This window comes from Lissotriton vulgaris, chromosome 7 (assembly GCF_964263255.1).
Source record: "Lissotriton vulgaris chromosome 7, aLisVul1.2, whole genome shotgun sequence".
Classification (NCBI taxonomy): Eukaryota; Metazoa; Chordata; class Amphibia; order Caudata; family Salamandridae; genus Lissotriton; species Lissotriton vulgaris.
Genome location: NC_141695.1, coordinates 1,064,747,300 through 1,064,768,295, shown reverse-complemented (window position 1 = coordinate 1,064,768,295; position 20,996 = coordinate 1,064,747,300). Strand labels below are relative to the sequence as shown.

General features: G+C 43.4%; 1 protein-coding gene across 1 annotated transcript in view; it reads right to left on the bottom strand.

Annotated features, from left to right (window-relative positions):
- TGFBI (transforming growth factor beta induced) overlaps positions 1–20,996 on the bottom strand; it is a 225,671-nt gene that overhangs the window by 48,571 nt on the left and 156,104 nt on the right. The window contains exons 8-10 of the mRNA XM_086931518.1: positions 19,047–19,259; positions 11,719–11,856; positions 2,619–2,764 (exon numbers count right to left, since the gene is read on the bottom strand). Of these exons, the coding sequence (XP_086787644.1) occupies positions 2,619–2,764; positions 11,719–11,856; positions 19,047–19,259 (497 nt within the window). The remainder of the gene's footprint in view (positions 1–2,618; positions 2,765–11,718; positions 11,857–19,046; positions 19,260–20,996) is intronic.

The window sequence follows — 20,996 nt, the reverse complement described above, 5'->3', positions numbered from 1 at the left end:
AACCCCACTGTTCATGACATTTGCCCTTTTGGAATGGATGCTAGCAACTGTTTGTACAGAGAGCTTGAATTTGTGAATTTGTGTTTCAATTATAAACAAAAAATAATGTTTATTAAAAGGATAAAGGGAAAAAGAGTCATCTCAAAAAATGAAAGATTATTAACTCTGCATTAAATTGATGACATTTTTTCCATTCATATTTTTATGACAATTGCAATCTTTTGATAAGCATTATAAATTAACATTTTGTTATGAAGAAAGAAAAGTTTGTCCCAACATACCCTCTGGTCTCTGACTCCAATATAGAAACAATATTTTTGTAATTTCTAAGACACTGCCCATATTAAACTATAGGCATCCCTCTCGAATTCCCCTTGGACCATTTTTTCTCCTGGGATGCCTATGGTTGTTTATTTCCCCATTGTAAAGTCACTTTCCCAAATAACCTCACCAATACCCGATGCCATACCTAGTTCCCCTGCTGGCCTGCTTTTCCATCACCTACTCCTTCTCCCTTGTACGGTTGTCTTAGTTTCTTGATAACGTGATAGAATGTATTCTGCCTCATAGGCAGGGGTGCATATTAGTGAGTGAGATTTGGTGTGTGTTATCTCAATTTTACCAACTAAAAAACAGCATGCCGCAGTGTAGCGGGGTTAAATGACCACATTTTAGATGGACTATTCACATGAGGCACAGGCTCAATAAACATTTTCATTAGGTGGGCCTTTGTCTAGAATGGTACATTGGGTGAAATACAATGTGTTGAGATGATACCCCAAGCTATTGCCAATGGTTAGACTTTTTGCATTTGTTGCATCACCTTTTAGGTGTTTGACTGCAATTAGTATGGTTGGAAAACTGACAATGGTGCTGCTTCCTTGGTCCCAGCAGTCCCTGGGCAAATAGCACAGACTCTCCATCCAATAGCTGTGCTGCTCTAAAGCATGAGAGAAGTGTGGGGATTACCTTAGTGGGCAGGATCAAAGCTCGCTCAGACACAGGGAGTCTATGCTGTTTCTCTAACCCGGCAGAGCAATACAGCCGGGTTGGAGAAACCTAGGTGTGCATTTCCGTTTGGCTGGGGTGAGACGGTCGGCCAAACTAGCATGTGCACTTAAAAGTGCACATCTACCACTCCTCCTCTCCCTCCTAGGGCCCGGCCCTGCACCTCCGGGCACACACTGGAAGTGCCACCAGCTGAAAAATAAAACGATATTCAAATATTGTTTTTATTTTCAACTGCTGGCTCTGAACCAGTGGGGCGACGCTCCTCCGCCATTGTGGAGGAGCTGCGCTGCTTAAAACATCTTAGCTAAACGAGGATGATGAGGAAAACCAACAGAGACATAGCAGATCTGACTTTGCTCCCCTAAACCCTACTCTGCAGCCAAGAATACATGTATTTGTGGAGATAATACTCCCCTAAGCACCCCCCTGAAGCTACGCCCCTGCTCCTAGGAGGGTAAACTTTCCTGATTTGGGATGACTTTGAGGGGAAAATGGTTAGATTCAATGTGCAGTCATTTTAAGATAACCTAGGTTGGAGGAAGAACGGAGTTGGGGTTACTGTAGGGCATATTAGCTCTAAGATTGTGTTCCCCTCCCATCTCCACTTTGCCCTTTAACATCTTGAATTTTATGACGACAGGAGTACAGTCTGTCCGATTTCAATGAACATGCCTGTATACATTTTGAAAACATTCACACAGTCATATATGGAACATTTCATAAAATACTTTTCATGCATTCACTTAAATATACTGCAAAGATATAACATAATGAACAATTGGACCTGAGAAGAATTACAAAAGAAGGTCAATTTAAACTAAGGCAGCCTACTACCTTTCTATGACAAATATTTCAAGAATTCTTTTAAAGACACTCCTTCTAAACATAATAGTAAAAAATGTTTTGTTATTCAAATGCTTTTCAATACCTTTGCAAAGGAAAAATGTGTTTAATTGATATCTGACCTTCCCTATCGTGAAACGCATGACTTGATCCTGCACTCTGCAATCTAACTTGCTGGAACATATTGACTGATAGGTTAAGTCTGAGACTAAAAAATAAAAATGCATTTCTTACGTAATTGATCCCCTCTCTTGATTCAGGATAATAAGAGATTTCAGTGTGTGAAATCACTATTATCTGCACTGAAGTCATTAACTAATTCTACATAGGTTCTGCACTTTTATAGAACTAATAGTCACTGTCTAAGCTTATATTAGCTTTCGTGCCAAAAAGGTTTTAAAAAAAGGAACTATATTTAATTGCCTTTCATACATTTACCATTTACAACAGAACTGTTCCTCACATTTCATTTGAATAAAGATACACTGTTTCAGGTAATATTTCGTTAAAATTGAAAGGCTTATGAAAGGGAGAGGGGCCAAAACACGTGTCTATTAGTCAGCAATGTCTGTAAGATTGCAGAAAATTTCCTTAAGAAGATGTACCTCGTGAAGACAAATAGAAAACAGATTTCATAATATAGGAGAGTTGATGAAAAAAGGTGTGTGCACCCCGGAAAATGAAGAGAAGAGTGTTAGAGCATAAAAGGGGGAGTAGCTTTCATTTTTGAATTTAAAAATTTAAGATGACAAATAAGTACCTACATTGCGGTATACAAAAACTCTCAGCTTCTTGCCACCCAGAGTATCCAAGGTCTGACCATGGTAAAGGTATTTAGATGATAGCTGGTCCTTAATTATGTGATTCTGAAGCAAAGTTGTCATTCTCCTGTCAACGGTAGGTGCTGCGCCTGCAAAAGCAGAGAAATATGAAGTAGTGTATAATGTACACCAGCAATCAGAGCCTGCGCCTGGGACATTCTGATGGATTGACGGTCCACTGAACATTTTAATTTGTGCAAAATGCTGAATAGTTACCTGGTATTTCATAGCCCCACACACGCTAGCAGAGGAGTCGGAACACATTAAAGGTAGTGATACATTGGAACTTGAAAGTATCATGTCAGCATATTTGGCAGCAACTAAGTAGCAGTTATATTCTACTTGCTCTGTGAACTCAACAGCAGCAGTTTTCCAGGACAAATAAAAATATAACAATCTAAAAACAAGCATTTGCAATGCAATAGGTCTCGCATTATTTAAGTTTGAGCTATTAGCATTGTAAATGGCAATTGTTTTTTGCTTTATGCTATATTTTTTTTTTACATAAAAAGCTTCATATAAAATATGTTTTATTAAAGTTATTTATGCAGTATCTAAATTTTGTTTGCATAAAACAGTATAATAATATCTTAGTAAAAAAGTCAAATATTTTAATGGAAATTCACCAAACGTTCATTTATGTGTTGGTTTTGAAAATAGCTAAATTAATAGCTTTGTCATTTACAATGCCAGTAGTTATAACTTTCGCAAATGTGACACCTATAGCATTTGTAATGCAACATTTGTATTTACGTGACTTAGATGTATTGATATTACAAATAACAATGGCTTTTAATTTTTTTTAATACTTAATAAAAGTGATTGTAATTTATAATGGCAATAGCTTAAACTTTTGTAAATAACTTTTGTGAAGATTATGTTCAGTGTATTTTATTGTAACAAAATCCAAGAACAGAAGTGAAATATTAACATCTTTTTGTGACATTTGTAATAAAGCTTGAAACATTGAGAGAACATATTTGTGCTGTGGTGGTGCTGAGTGATGCTGTGGTGGTGCTGAATGGGGCTGTGGTGATGCTGAGTGATGCAGTGGTGGTGCTGAGTGGTGCTATGGTGGTGCTGTGGTGGTGCTGAGTGATGCTGAGTGATGCTGTGGTGGTGCTGAGTGGTGCTGTGGTGGTTCTGAGTGATGCTGTGGTGGTTCTGACTGATAATGTGGTGGTGCTGAGTGACTGTACTCACTGTCACTCTGCACGCACTGTCACTCTGCACGCACTGTCACTCTGCACGCACTGTCACTCTGCACGCACTGTCACTCTGCACGCACTGTCACTCTGCACGCACTGTCACTCTGCACGCACTCTGCACTCACTGTCACTCTGCACTCACTGTCACTCTGCACTCACTGTCACTCTGCACTCACTGTCACTCTGCACGCACTCTGCACTCACTGTCACTCTGCACTCACTGTCACTCTGCACTCACTGTCACTCTGCACTCACTCTGCACTCACTGTCACTCTGCACTCACTCTGCACTCACTGTCACTCTGCACTCACTCTGCACTCACTGTCACTCTGCACTCACTGTCACTCTGCACTCACTGTCACTCTGCACTCACTGTCACTCTGCACTCACTGTCACTCTGCACGCACTGTCACTCTGCACGCACTCTGCACTCACTGTCACTCTGCACTCACTGTCACTCTGCACTCACTGTCACTCTGCACTCACTGTCACTCTGCACTCACTGTCACTCTGCACTCACTCTGCACTCACTGTCACTCTGCACTCACTCTGCACTCACTGTCACTCTGCACTCACTGTCACTCTGCACTCACTGTCACTCTGCACTCACTGTCACTCTGCACTCACTGTCACTCTGCACTCACTGTCACTCTGCACGCACTCTGCACTCACTGTCACTCTGCACTCACTGTCACTCTGCACTCACTCTGCACTCACTGTCACTCTGCACTCACTGTCACTCTGCACTCACTGTCACTCTGCACTCACTGTCACTCTGCACGCACTCTGCACTCACTGTCACTCTGCACTCACTGTCACTCTGCACTCACTGTCACTCTGCACTCACTGTCACTCTGCACTCACTGTCACTCTGCACTCACTGTCACTCTGCACGCACTCTGCACTCACTGTCACTCTGCACTCACTGTCACTCTGCACTCACTGTCACTCTGCACGCACTCTGCACTCACTGTCACTCTGCACTCACTGTCACTCTGCACTCACTGTCACTCTGCACTCACTGTCACTCTGCACTCACTGTCACTCTGCACTCACTGTCACTCCGCACTCACTGTCACTTCGCACTCACTGTCACTCCGCACTCACTGTCACTCTGCACTCACTGTCACTCCGCACTCACTGTCACTCCGCACTCACTGTCACTCCGCACTCACTGTCACTCTGCACTCACTGTCACTCCGCACTCACTGTCACTCCGCACTCACTGTCACTCTGCACTCACTGTCACTCTGCACGCACTCTGCACTCACTGTTTCTGCACGCACTCTGCACTCACTGTCACTCTGCACTCACTGTCACTCTGCACTCACTCTGCACTCACTGTCACTCTGCACTCACTGTCACTCTGCACGCACTCTCCACTCACTGTCACTCTGCACTCACTGTCACTCTGCACTCACTGTCACTCTGCACTCACTGTCACTCTGCACTCACTGTCACTCTGCACGCACTCTGCACTCACTGTTTCTGCACGCACTCTGCACTCACTGTCACTCCGCACTCACTGTCACTCTGCACTCACTGTCACTCTGCACTCACTGTCACTCTGCACTCACTGTCACTCTGCACTCACTGTCACTCTGCACTCACTCTGCACTCACTGTCACTCTGCACGCACTCTGCACTCACTGTCACTCTGCACTCACTGTCACTTTGCACTCACTGTCACTCTGCACTCACTGTCACTCTGCACTCACTGTCACTCTGCACTCACTGTCACTCTGCACGCACTCTGCACTCACTGTCACTCTGCACTCACTGTCACTCTGCACTCACTGTCACTCTGCACTCACTGTCACTCTGCACTCACTGTCACTCTGCACTCACTGTCACTCTGCACTCACTGTCACTCCGCACTCACTGTCACTTCGCACTCACTGTCACTCCGTGTGTGTGTGTTTGGGTGTCTACATAGAGCCTCTGAACCCCGGCACCAATGCTCCTGCTGCGCTAATGGAGGCTACGGCTCTGGTCGGTGCATCTGATTAACGAAGGAACTGAGATTAGAGAAGGTTTAAACCTAGTTCATGGCTCTGGGCCCACGGCAATGGAGTACTGTAATGTTGCTGCAGCACCTGGCCTCGCGCTTGTTACATTAGGGACAAGCGTACGTTTTCCGGTCCAAGGTGCTTGAATGTGCAGAAATGGAAGCGAGTGACAACGAACTTCTGCTGCATGTCTAGCTGCCACAATCTGATCCGAGGATGCATGTCCATTTTTCTGTACTACACCGGACACTCAACACTCCTCACTGGAAAGCACAGGGAGCACATTTCCTTAAATAATGTAAGAGCAGAAAGGTATTCCATCATCAAACCTGCACCATTAAAGGCCCTTCCATGATGTTAGCGTTTCTGACTCCCCTAGCTCCGATACCCCTGTGTCACATCCTGTTCGGTGACACACTAGCTCCTCCGAGAAGAACAGATTTTCCGGGAAGTATTAAGGAATATCTGGTTCTAGACAAGAAAATATACAAAGGTACCATGTGCAGCAGACAGCCGCCTTGTGCCCTACAGCACATTACACTCTATGACGCAATGCAAAATGGAGGGGGCCCACAGGCAGAATTTGAAGAGGGCCCCTGAGTCTCCCGTATCTCACAGACAAATCTTGGCCTTCAGTGTGGGCTCACTGGAGGATTTGCAGTCACTCTGCACCAGAATTACGGCAGGGTGTACTTTATGCCCTTTTTACATTAACATAGTCCCTCATATTCAAAACTCCCTCTCCGCCATTCTTCATGTCTCTACATGAAGGAAATGATGTCTGGTGAATGTTGGAGCTGTTCAACAGGGCCTCAAATCACAGCAGCGCGTATATTGTAAAAGCGGTGCCAATTCTGGAGGATTGCATGCAATACGTGTCCCCTCTTTTTGTTGAACACGGTCCTCTGCCTACCTCCTTTAATCCCACTTGTAAAAGAAATATGTGCTGTTAACAGTGAAAACGAAAGCCGGTTGTGACAGTGACTGTAAGTGCTCAGAGAAAACCTGCATTGCAGCATCAGTGTTCTGATGCACCGAGTCCTCTCAGCACCTCAGCCGTCCCCGCTGCTCCAGCCGGATCGTGTTGTTAGAAAGATGAGCTCCGGAGCTCATCCCTTGAAAGGCCTTGCCTGATAATGCGCAGGTAACACCTAGCGTTACTGAAATCCGGAAGTGAGTTTGATCGCAACACAAGGCAATCCGCAAGTCCTTTGGAGAGGCAGTAGTGGCTGGCCACTGAAGCACACATAGAGAGAGGACATTTCTGCTCTTGCCCGCATCCAGAGATAGATGCACACGTATGCATGCACACCTCCGCGCCAGTCAGACGTGCGTACATTCACAACTACAGGTGCAACGTCATATACACACATTAACACACACACGGGCCACCTGTGAGGGAATTAAACTGTGTCAATGTCCTGAAGAATAGGCTCAGGGAGCAACTCTAACGTGTGTTATATAATGAGTTGCGAACTTACAATACAAACCAAATGGGCACCAGGGGCATAGTACAGGCCCCTTCAAGCGGGGGAGGGGGCACGGTTGAGGGAGGCAGGGGGCTCTACTCGAAACTAAATTAAGCGAGATCACGTCCCTCGCCTCACACCCCCACCACCTCCTTGCGAGCCGCTTACCTTGTGCATTCCCTCTGCTGGTCAGCACCGCGATGACTTTACCGGCGCACGAAAGATTCTTAAGACACTTTTTGTCTGTCTGTTTGCCATGAACATTCCGTGTCTTCTACCAGGAAGTCAGGCAGGCCGGGCGGGACAACCGGAAGTAGGAGGGCGGGAGCCTACCCCGCCTCCCACGGAAGAGCCGCGATTGTTTGGCGCACCGGAGCAGGCAGGAGCCTACCCTGCGCCCCGGTGCCGAAGAAGGGAAGAAGAGTCTTGCTGCCGGTGGGAGCCGCTGCACTGAGGATGCCGGTGAGTGGGGCGTCGCCTTGTTGGGGGGGGGCGGGGGGCATCTGTGTGCGCGCGCGCGGCGGCGGACTGTGTATGTGTGTGAGCGTGCATGTGTGTGTGTATGTGTATGTGTCCTGGAGTCTGTGTGTATGCGTGTGTGTGAGGGGGGGGGGTTGCCTGTCTGGGTGCCTGCGTGTCTGTGTAAGTGTAAATGCGTGTGCGTGTGTGTGGAGCCGAGAGGAGAGGGGCTGGTGTGTGTGGAGGGGTCTCTGTGTATGCGTGTAGGTGACGGGGGTGTGCCTGTGTATGCGTGTGTATGTGCGCATGCGTGAGTGCTGTGTATGCGTGTGGCTGTGATGTGCGCATGCGTGAATGTTGACGCGCGTGCACGCAGCTCAATCCACGCTCGTCACAGTTTTGTGTCCCTCATTCCCCCGTGTCAGCCGACTATAAGTCTCCGCCCTGGACGCATCCTTCGGATGCGAATCCCAGGGCGAGACCTAATGAAGCTTTGTACCTTGACAGGACTCAGAAAAAGGGCCCTATTCACCTACAAAACTGCAGGCAGAGTCCTATGTTTGAGTTTGAGTCTGAACTTACTTATTAACTTTTTGGATATTTCAAAACAGGTTTAATAATACATCTGGAAAGTTAGGTCTTGTGCAGGTTTCTAAGCTTACTAGCTTACCTGTCATGTGATTTATGAAAGGCGACCTATTCACTATGACTATTTGTTCCCTGTGTGGAAATAAAATACCCATGAGAAAGCTCGCCCCCTGCACTCTCAGCAAATATGGGGTCATCCGTTTTTCCCATCTTGGAAGGAGAGGTAATCCAACACCTGGCTGGAGTAACTTTCCTACCATTTCCAAGGTCAGATTCCAGACGTGAATGCCCACAAGTGATAATGTTTGTGGATGTTCACAAACCTGCAGGGCAAACCACATCTTGTAACACAAATGCACACCCCTTGACTACTGCTGGATTCTACCCACTCGTGGTTGAGAAATCCACAGTAGTAAATACATGTATGCCTAGTAGGAATCCTTTGGTGAGTAACTGGAAATCACAAATGAGAAACTTTTGGACGTCTACTAATACTCTGTGAATTGGCCCCTGTAAGTCAAAAATATCTTTGAATCAATCCAGTGTGCATTATTCATCAGCAGGGCTGGTTTTTGGGAGCAGAATCAGGATGTTATTTGCATTTTTCTGCGCGGTCTGCTATTGGAGAATCTAACTATTGATACAGTGTACACTAAAGAAAGAAAGTCTTGACATAAATTAAAAATACAATAATTTTTCTCAATAAAATACTGGTTTTACAGGCTACTCTTAATGTGCACAAAACCTACAAAGGCACTAACCAAAGACTTATCGATACCAGGAATACACTTTTGTCAACATGAGCCAATACGCAGCTCTCAAAATTAACAAATGTAGGACCTTCTGTAGCTAACCCTGTTGAGCTTTTATTCCAAAACATTTTATTGAAAATCATAGTACATGATGTTAGCCATATTTCAAATATTTTACTGAACAAGATATATGACTCAATCATTTTCTAATTTCCATCCATCTCAGATATCCATTTCCTAACCAAAAGTGGAGATTATATAGTCACCAAAAAAACTATAAGTAAAATTGGAAATAATAAAATTCTTGGAAATTGAAGTAAGAGTGAGAGATGGGATAGATATCATATTTAGAGATTACTGTTGATTTTTGGTACTACTACATAAAGCTAGATGATAAAATCCAGAGGAAACTGAAGATGTGTTTCATTGATATCATAGAGTATGATGTGACTCAAAGCCTATCCAAAAAAATAGTATTTTCTCCTATGATTTTCCTTTGCTGTAGGGTGCTAGTCAGTATTGTCCATTGTTGTTGATGCCGTTTGGTGTTTCCATAAAGCCAATGAGCTCACAGATAATGGAGTGCCATGCAGACTATTGTGCTGTAGTGAAGGCAGTGCTTAGTTTGAGCCGTGGTCACAGGTGGGGTCCGACGGCCCAAATCTTTGAGGAACCAGCTTTTTTTTTCATCATCAGACTTAGATCTCAGCAATAAAAAGAAACATGCAAATGGGGCAAAGAAGGAGGAAGAGTAAGATGGAAAGAAAGGAAGAAAGCATGAAAAAATCCTGGAACAGTGGGATAAAAGAGCAGGGAGTGTCTCATGCTGGCTGAAAGAGGCATGAGCAGAATCAAGACTTGATATTCAGCACCCCGATATTCAGCAGCACTGGCGATGGGCTTCGAAGCGATACTTTGGGACTGGCACTTATTCTTTCACAAATTAAGCACTGAATGGGACGACAGTCAAACCTCATCATGACCTGATATATGTGTTGCCTCCTATTCACAAGCCATGGAGATCAACAAATAGTATGATCAAGACTCCGCTATTCCACCCAACTGCTGGACTAAAGATTAATTGATGCAAGACTGAACTTTTAGCACTATTGAGAGCTAGGATGAGGAAGATATTGAGGCAGACCATTACTGGATACTTGAAGGCCTTGTCTGTTTGGCCAAGTACATCTTTGCATAGTTATTATTGGCTAGATAAATGCATCTGGAGTGGGTTTTCAAAGATGGAAGCCACTCGTATCTACTCCAGAACAGGCTGGAGCACTTTTGGAAAAATGCAATGCCAACAAGTCACCATGTCACTGTAGCAAGTCTGAATATTTTATTTAAGAAACAAACCCCCAAAGCCCCCCAGATCTGCATGGAGTCTTTATAATGCACATGGCTTCAATTAATTTCTGAACAATGGATCTTCCACAGACCTTACACCATCACACAAAGGAAGGCACCAAGGCAATAAACTCAAGTGGATAAACTGGACTCGTGGCAGTGACAGCCATGGTTTTTAAATGAAGCAGTCCAGATAGCATGTTGAAGACAAGCTGTCCTTCATCTAACCCCTGCTGGACTGTGTACAAAGCTCATAATGAATAAATAAAGTTAGAACTCCATGAGTCTTGAGTGTCTGACCAGCCAGACATTAAACAGAAGTGGACCTTCTTGACTGGCAGAAGCCTTCAGCATCATAAAGAACCTATCCAGAATGTCCCTGATCTAGACTGAACTCTTTTGGGATCCTTGGTCGGGATAAAATAATATTTCACAAAAAGGCAACTTTAACATCCCAATAGTTCCTTGCCCCTTTCATGCCCTTGTCATGTGTTGTTGCATTGAATTTTCATATTTATAGGCTCTCAAATAATATTCCTCTCTCCTTGTGGAGGACATGAGAATTCTCCCATCAGACTGCCATATTTAAAGTGATCGCTCGAACACACGAGCACAACATGTGCCTTTGGCAAGCAGCATCTGAAGGTGATACTTTTTTCGATGTTATTGCAAGATGCCTTATTATGAGTTGCATGATGTTATTATTTAGTTAACAAAATCCATTACTGTTAGCACTCTTTCCTACCCATTCTTTGTTTGCTGTATTCAGTAGGGAATAGTGTGCACAAAAAATGGTTGCTTCTGATTTTGTGCAGAATATTAACACCTACCGCACAGTTTTAATATAATATAATTTCTTGGTAATTGGGCATGCAAAATAAGGGAACAATGGGTCTTAACACTTATCTCATAATAAATGCAAAACGCGCAAAAAAAGTGTTAGTGCCGACATTTTCACTTTCTACCCAATTCCGAGTAAGGCTCCAAAAACTCCTATTTTGGATTTGCAAAGTTTACATGAATAAAACATTGTGGTATGAGGAACAGTAAATGTGATGTTTGGCTATGATGGGCTTTTGAAAGAAAAAAAAATAAAACTTCAATGTTAAAATGGGTACAAATCTAAAAACTAGAATGTTCAGGAGTATGAGTAATTTGCAACACCTGAATGCAGAGACCCGTGAACCACAGGAAGTAGTTTCAGTGTTTACCTTTGAAAGCTGTATTCAGTGGAGCAAGGACAGTCACACGCTCCTTTCCCGTCAGATGGGAGCTGAGGCCCGCTTGTCTAAAGAGGTCAATAACTGTTGAAACATCTGTGTCTTTGGCCAACTCAAATAACGTCTTAGCTGCAAAGAAAGGAAAGAATGAGTGTTAAAACCGATCGCAAGAGGCAGCTACAGGACTTAACAAACAACATATCTAATGCGTTTCATTTGTCGAATACAAAGTATGAAGTGTTATAGAATATTGCATCGTATGTCTTTTGTATATTTTCTTTGAAACTACTGTAAAATCACGTTATTGATTGATGAAACGTTTCAGATGGGTTCACATTTCTCCATGCTTTGCAATGACACACACGTTTCAGACCGCAAGAGAGAGGCTGGGTGCCAACCCAAACGGAATGAGTGCCCGCTTAAGAGCGGTCCTGTGCAGATGAAGGCCCCGCAATCCTTTCATAACCTCCGGGGTCAAAGCCCCGCACTCGCACGGAATGCACACAGACATCTCATTCGAGTCACCTTATGTATCTATGGATAACGTTTCTTTATGTAACGCTGTTCATCGGCAAAGATCCGTCTCAAAGCCGAAGTCAGGCAAAAATAAACCTTACACATGAAAATCAAAGCTAGACGGCACGTTTTGAACATATCATTTGGCACTGAAAGACGTCATTTTAAATGTGTTTGCTTCCCTCGTACAATCGAGATTTCAGAAGAACACGAATACTTTTCTCAGCGGAGTTTAATAACAAGATTCATAGAGTGACATTTGGTGAAGTCAGATATTCCTCCTATAGCTTTGTAGGTTTAACCCTACTCTCGAGCAAGGTTCTGAGTTTTCAGGGATTCACAAATACCTTGATCATTCAGTGAAGACTATGATTATAACCAGGGACATTTGAAAAGTTTTGGGGCCCTGGGCCAAATATATTTTGGGAGCCCCTGTTCGGAACAGCTTTGAATTTATGATCCAGTTTCAGCATTTTCCTGCCCTCTACTGACAGTGAGCAGGCACACTTGTCCACATTGTAAATGTGTTTACATCTAATGTTCAGGGATAGTGATGTTTTCAATATAGACACACAGCAGCTCTCTAATATTACTGCAGATAATCTTTGCTACGCCCTACTATTTCACATTTGTGAGGCCGTGTATTGATCTAAAAGAAACTTTGCTAATCGATGTTTTATGAAACACAAACATAACATTTCTCTGCAAACTGTCTTTAGTAGACTCTAACACATAACCCACATAACAAGTAAATGAAAGGAAAAGGGTATGTAAAACAATCTATCTAAGAATTATTCAAGGTCATCAGGGAAAGGCTCTCTGCAGAACAGAGCTGGCTCTATCAGGGACCCCCTGAAAGGCTGGGGCTCGGGCCAGAGCCCACTTTGCCCATGCTTTGAAACATCTCGGATTATAACTACCCATTCTAATAAGGGAAACATGCTTACTCCAACCTTTAAGAGAAGTTATTTTACCTGTGTTTCCAGAGTGGAAAATTAGCACCAAGAGGCCTGTGAATACCCATAAACTTTTCTTACATTTGTCATGGTTCATCTTATTTTGTAGTGTGCCTCTACTACAGGTAGTGGGATTCAACCGGTAGGTATTTTGTGGGGTTGGATTGCTCAACCTTCCCCAACACTCATGTAAGGGGTAAGTGGCTCACATACATGATTGTTGTTAATTTTCCTATGTTCTCGAAAACCTCATGGCTATGTTCTGGGGGCCAATTCCTGAATCACAAGAGGTTTCCCCATAAAACAGCCTGTGAGGAGCATCTTTTTATCTTCTGAATTTAAAAGCCTCAAATGTACTTTTACTTTCCACCATGAGCAGGCAAATCATATATGCACTGTTGTTTGCTGAGGGACTTCATATCTTCCTAAAAATAAAGATCCAGTGGTACTGGAACAATTTCTAGAGAGGGGGTTCCAGCCAATAGTGTCACCTCAGTACAGCACAGTGTCTATGTGGAAGTCAGGTTCTCAAAACACAGCAAACGCTGCCACAAGAAAAACACTGGAAGGGCCCAGTTATTGTTCATTCTCCATGTAAACCACTTCAAGCCTTACGGGGGTGCTGCACACCTAATTCCAACGCCACTGTAAGTGTATGTTGCTGGTATACTCTGGCCTATTCTGCTAGGAATGGCTGTAAAGCAGAGACTACAGTTTACACACAGCTGCTGGAAGGAACACGTTGATTGTAGTTGCTTTATCCCGTCTCAACACACAAATGACTTGGAGAAAAACAGGATGTGTACATGTGTGCAAGCAACGCTTCAAGGGTTAAGTCACCTGCTTCGTAAGGCTGTCATCTGTCGCTGCATTTTGTTTGGTTTATTCTTTAGACAGGATTGTTTTTTAAGAATTTGTGATGCTGTATACCTCGACGAAGGGGTTTTAACAAAAGGACCAAATTAAAACGTCTCTTATAAACACAAAGTGCCAGGCTGAACTATTAATGTATTTCGAAACACTATCTCTTTATTTCTTTCAATAACGTTAATGTGTATAAACCCGAGCAAGACAGGTAGTTACTCAGGCTAAATCCATATAAATATCTAATGAGTTCATATTTATAAATCGTTTGTTTAAATAATTCATTTAATCTAGAGGGGAACATGGAGGCCACGCCTCAAATCAGTAGACAGAGGGAGAGGGATGGAGATCAATGCAGACAGTTGACAAGCAGTAGTAAAACCCCCATTGTGTGGCAGAGGTAGGGGAGCGGTGTAGGATCCTGGGGACAGGGAGCAATGCGAAGGAATCTGGGGTGTGGAGCTGCAGAGGGTCCTGGAGGTGCGAAGCAGCGCAGAGGCCACGACAAGAGAGCAAATAAGGGCCTTTGGCATTAGCGCAGCTAGGCGCTTTCCCGTCCGTGGCTTTGCCCCACCGTGAAGGCTGCACTGAAGAGTGGTAGGGGGGAGTGTGCTGGCGTTCATTCCTGCTTTTGCTCCCCCGGCGACAACTTTATGTAAGACCAGGAGGGGTTCAAGACCGCCCCCTCCGTGCAACGCCACTGGCCCTAGGAAAGGGCGCATAACCCTTGTTCCAAAGGTGGAGTGGGCTTTTACAGGTCCAAAGGGCTATGCTGGCAATCTTAAGGTTCCAGAGTGGTCACTTCGGGTGATGTCATAGAGGCCAGAGGCCTAGCCTTTCTACTCAGACCACTGTGCAGTTTGAAAGCATAGGAAGTGCTACCGCACTGGAGTCGATCCGGACATCAACAACCTCATCGGCAAGGGTAAGGAGGGGCGCCGCACTGATGCGCAGTCTAGAGGTGCAACATGCTCAGACACTAACCTGCCACTAGAAGATGGCACAACGTGCATACTGGGTCCTGCGATTTAACCCTGGACATGTCTACCCTCCAGTCCCGACCTATATTGCTTGGCACACCACAGCCCCTTCCGGAACATACCCACCTCAGGCCCCGAGAGAACACTCTTTATCGGAGCGGCCTGTCCCGCCACAGACTCTCATGGACTTCTTTACTTTTTCTTTTGTCCTGGCCACCATTTTAATGCTGGTGTGGGCCACTTTTCTCTGGTACCCGACCCGCCATCTTGTCCATTCCCTCGTCCTTTACCCTTTTCCCTTGTTTCCCCCTTGACGATTCTCAAATGTTTCTTCCCTTTCCTGATTTGCCTTTTGTCCATACCCTTGTATCCCTCCCACCCTCCCTTTGTGCTGTAACTGTGTCCCTCCTCCGACCCCACCTAATGTAACTCTGCTCTCCTGTTTTATTTATTTATTTATTTATTTGGGTCTTGACCTGAGAAAATCTACTATGTGTATATATATGTATATAGAGATAACTCTAATCATGAGTATATGCAGTAGACCTTTGTACTCTCTACCATTCCTATGTGACTCTTAGAGTATATCCATTTGTATATCTTCCTTGAGTGACTTTACTACTTGTAAATTTGCAATTTTCCTTTCTGTTTGTATCTCCTCCTTGTGTGACTTTACATCTTGTACATTTGCAATTTTTTCTGTTTGTATCTTTTATGTAACGCATGTAATCCTAAGTCCTTATGTTTTGCAACTGGTTCTTATGTAAAGCGCTATGACACCTTCGGGTAAAGTTTGCGCTATAGAAAATCGCATTAAATAAAATAAAACTGTGAAACTGATATTTATGACCGTATTTAAATACACCAACTCCTCAATCAATTCCCAGGGTCTAAAAGGTAGTCTCCCTGCTGCCTTTTCCCTATGGGCTGATGAAAGTCCAAGTTCCCTGGGGTCTGTGTGACTTAAGAACTGTGGAGAGCAAAGAAAGATAAAGAAGACAGAGTCCAGTGGACAGTCCTGTAACTGTGAATGCCCTTGCACCTTCCCTCCTGCACCTATCCTACAGCAGCAGGGTGAGAGTTACCCCTTAAGAAGCTTTTTTGTTTTGCAGGAATAAAACTCTGTCAACCCCAATTGCAGATTTCCTTGGCCAGTGTGTGATTTTACTGGGCAGTAGAACTTCATGCTGAAAAAGATTGTGAAAAAATCTATGTATTGATCTGACAAAGACATAAATTTGCAGACCTACTCTTTGGCAGACGGCGCAATATTTCAAACAATAATGCATAATTTTGGTTAATTTTTTGGAATTGTTTGTAATTTGTGCAAACAAAATTACATATCTTTCTCCTGGGTGTATTCAGACTGCACCTGTCACAGCAAGAGATCCCGCAAAGGCCAGTGAGAGTCCCCTGCCACGCTATGCGAGCAGCTTCCGCAGCTGTTCCTTTCTGCTCTTCACCCATTTACATGCAGAAGCACAATGTATGCTGATGTCATGGGTGTCATGTTTTTCAAAGGTACACACTGTATTGTATTGTAATTGCATTTATTTTGGTCGCTTACTACCCCTGTCGAGGCGTTGAATCGCTTTTTCGGCGAGTAGCACCCTACTCTGGAACCCATAACTGATTAGTGTTGAGTTAGTATAGTGAAGTATGAAGGTAATTTGAATGGTGGATATGGATAATCCAGATTGGATTATGCTAGGGAATATCCTTACCTGGGCATTCTCATAGACGACCAAATAACCTGGAAACCCGCCACTGCGAGTAAAAAACTGTTATTCCAGCGTACAACTGCGGCGCTGATGTCTTTCTCCAGGAAATTGGGTAAACCCGCTCCCGCCGAGTTGCTCAAAATCTACCACGCTAAATGGCACAGCATAGCAATTTACGGTGCATGTGTTTGGGGTTATGCTCCTTCCGGTGAGCTCCAAAAAATTTAAAATGGGTTTTTGAAATACATTCTTGCGCTCCCCCAAAGCGCCCCAACCTACGGTTGCCATATTGAGCTCGGCCTGGATTATCTATCAGATACCATCAGATACCAGCCGATCCTCCTATGGCACCGTATTTGGACAAAAGAGCAATGCCACCTTACTCGGTCTTTAATAACTGACTGCTTATCCCTGGCTCACTGGAAAAAGATTCCACGGTTACTGTATGTTTTTAATTTCCTGAAAGATTTAAATTGCTTATTGTTTTTTACTGACCCCTCCTCACTTTTTGATATATCCAGGAAGGCCTTGAAGAGTCTGTGTGTTAATCACCTTAGAGATCTACGTTTATGCACAGAGATTGGCAAACGTACAAACACTCATCTACTGATGATACAAACCTCACCTGGCATTCAGTTGTATTTGTCCTTCTTTCTGTCAAACCATGAAAAGTATCTCTTAACCAAGTTTCGTTTCGACTCCTTTTACCGTCTTGTTTCTTTTCCTGGGGTTTCAAACTGGTCTCACGAATTGATTAGATGTCCCTGCGATGGAATTGCACATCAGTCTACCCTACATGTAACATTGTTTTGTAGCTACTATGAGACCCCACGTAAATGTTGGATTATTCCTCTCCTCCGACAAATGGGCCTGAGAAGATGCAGGCCTGCGCTCCTGGCTTTACAGTTTTTAGAAACTCAATTTGCTGCTAAATGTATAGCTTGTTTTTTAAAAGCATGTTTGAAAATCCGCTTACAACCACCTGAGTTATCTCTGTAATCCCTATTTAATAGATATCAACTGTCCTTTTTAATTCGTAATGTTTCTTACCTTTCTGTTAGTAATGTGTATGTGACAATCTTTTAAAAAAAAAAATATAAGTCTTGATGTAATCTTTTTTTAATATGCACTTTTTATGATTGTAAAACTCAATTGAAATAAAGACTTTGAAAGAAAGAATTGTGGATAGGTTAGTCAGTTATTTGGATTCAGAAGGATAGCGGAGGGATAGAAGAGGGGAAAAATGTTTGCATTTATATAGCACATGTTACCCCTGATGGGGTGTTAAAGTGCTTTTTTCGGCTAGTAGCACTCTACTCCAGAACCCATAAAGGATTAGTGGTGAATTAGTATAGTGAAATATGAAAGTAATTTTAGTGGTGGATATTAGTCAGTTATTTGGATTAAGAAGTATAGCAGAGGGATAGAAGAGGGAAAAAAGGTTAGCATTTATATAGTGCTTGTTACCACTAAGCACGCAACTCCGGAACCCATAAGGATTAGTGGTGAATTAGTATAGTGATATATGAAATTAATTTGAGTGGTGGATATTAGTCAGTTATTTGGATTGAGAAGGATAACGGAGGGATAGAAGTGGTAAAAGGTTTGCTTTTATATAGCACTTGCTACCCCTAATGAGGTGTTGAAGTGCTTTTTTCAGCAAGTAGCATGCTTCTCTGGAACCCATAAAAGATTAGTGATGAATTAGTATAGTGAAATATGAAATTAGTTTGAGTGGTGGACATGTTGGTCTGTTATTTCGATTGAAAAGGATAGTGGAGCGATAGAAGAGTGAACAGCATACAGTGCTGTAACAGATTGATACTGCTCTATCCCACAGTGCTGTGCTTCTAGTATTTTTTTTCCTGTGATAACATATTATTTATTGCATCACAATCCTACCTTGGGATAATAATAACATCTGCTATGTAGGGTGCTTAGAAATGGCACACTATACAAAAATAATGTATTATGGTTCACTACTAACTATGTAAGACATCAGTATTCAAAATATAATGTGCTTTTTGATTTAAACATAGTGTTCTGTATATTCAGATAGTCTGTAAATGAAGGGGCTTTTTGTTGCAGGTCTCCGTTGTACAGTATCCTTTTTGAAAGCCACAGAGAGGCAACTGCTTGGAGATTTATTTCCACTAAGCTTAGCAGGACTTGGGCCTGTGATATGAGTTTATTTATCAAAGCGATTCATATCATATCCTGGAAGCAGCCCATGGCCCTCAATTCAATTATGCAAAACACTTCAGACTTAATTTGCATGCTACCTGCATCAGGAATCAGCAGCTCGTCGATGAAATGCACCACGCCGTTCGTGGCCAGAACATCCTTTTTGGAAATGATGGCCCTTCCGTTCAGAGTCATGTTCTCCGCGTTGCAGCCGACCTCCAGGGGCGTGCCCTCCAGCGTGTCGATGGAGTTGCTGGCGATGATGGCTTCCGCGCACTGAGCCGACCGCAGGATGTGGTGGTTTAACAGGTCTGCAAAAGAACTACTGGTTAGTGGATGAGGGGTTAAGAATACAGAGCTCCACAGAGCTCCACAGCTTCCACCTTGACTTTGGAATACTCATTTTCAATATCTTTAAAATAGCTTCTACTTTCACACATTGCTAAATCCTTCCAAGATATTTTAACAACACCTAGTAGATCTTTGACGGCTCTGGAGTGGGCCAATAAATGTCTTCGTGGGACAGATGTTATTCATACATGGTTTCTTTATTTTGAATTTAGCATCTACTGAGCTGCGTATTACACCTGCATATGCTTATGAATGTAGCGTACTAACAATCCCTTATCTCTGCACATTTGAAATTACCTTATCTGTGACAAGTGTAATATACAATCATTTGCATTTTTCCTCGGATAAAAATGCATCGTATCCGCACGTTCTGGCTCTTCAGAGAAGCCTACCTTTAGCCGGTATTCCTCCTCTTTTTCACACTCAGCTTTTTCTTTCCATCTTCAGCACCTTAACGCCTTCGGGCAAAGTTGCGCTATACAAAGCTCTAATCATTCATTCATTCATTCACGTTCTTACAATTCATACTGTGAACTGGGGATGTACAGAAAGGGATGCAATGTTTTGTTCTATAATCAAAGCCAGGGGTTTCTTTTCATAGGATCTCTAGCAAAGCATGCTTCCAAATATAAGGAAAATCACAATATAGCAATTGGGCAAGCAAAGGGATTCTGGGTAAGATTAGAACGTGTTACTCGGGAGTATCGAGTGGAATCCCTTCACTGTGACCTTTAATAGAAATGTAAAAAGCTTAGTGTTCCGTGTATTACAATCTAAATTAAATGTATTTTCGTTGTTAGATCAATGATACCAACAGGACGCAGCCAGAAATTCCCTCAGATATTTATTTCTGGGCAGTGAATCACTGCCTCCAAGCAGGAGAATTTTCCAAGCTCTACCATCACTTCAGGGTCAACTCTTCAGTAAATTAGCTTTATACTGGGGAAGCTGAATAAAGTATTGTGCCACAACCTTCTGGCCTCGGGATCCAAGACACATCTAACACCCTTGATGGAAGTGAGGAGCCTGGGAAAGAAATGGACTTTCACCTCCTTTAGTCCTGCATTTAACCAAAGGCCACTTCCACAACAGGTGAAAAATAAAGGACGTCTTACCATGTCCAGGGCTCCCTTAAAGGGGGCAAGCCACCATCACCTTGGTCCTGTTGAACGTAAGTACTCCAACCTGACTGTACTTTAGACTCTCTCAAATTACTCCATAGATTCTAGTGAATCCACTGGCGTAACGAAAACTGAGTGGGCCTCCCTGCACGGTAGTTAGAGGGGCCCCCCTCCGGGCTCAATCAGGAGCTCCCCGGCCAGAGTGCAGTGCCGAGGTGGCCCCCTGGAGTTTTGGGCCCCCCCCACACCGCTTGAAACCAATCACCTGCCCGCCTCACCACCCACGAACCATGCCGGCCGCCACTGGTCCCAACCACCCTTTGTTAAACGATTACAGTCTTTGGTACATCCTCTAGGTTCTCAAGACGGCCACTACTTTTTCCAGATCTACTATACCTAATTCATGATGGGCTAAATAGAATTAAGTATTTTAGCTGAACTTTTCTGTGGATTCCTGCCATTTGGTTTCACCTTTCTAATCTTTGTACAGTCCTTTTATGGACTTCATTATTGAACATTTCCATATATTATGTAGTATTGCTGTCTTTCGGCTATAATAGTACAGAAGGTCATTGC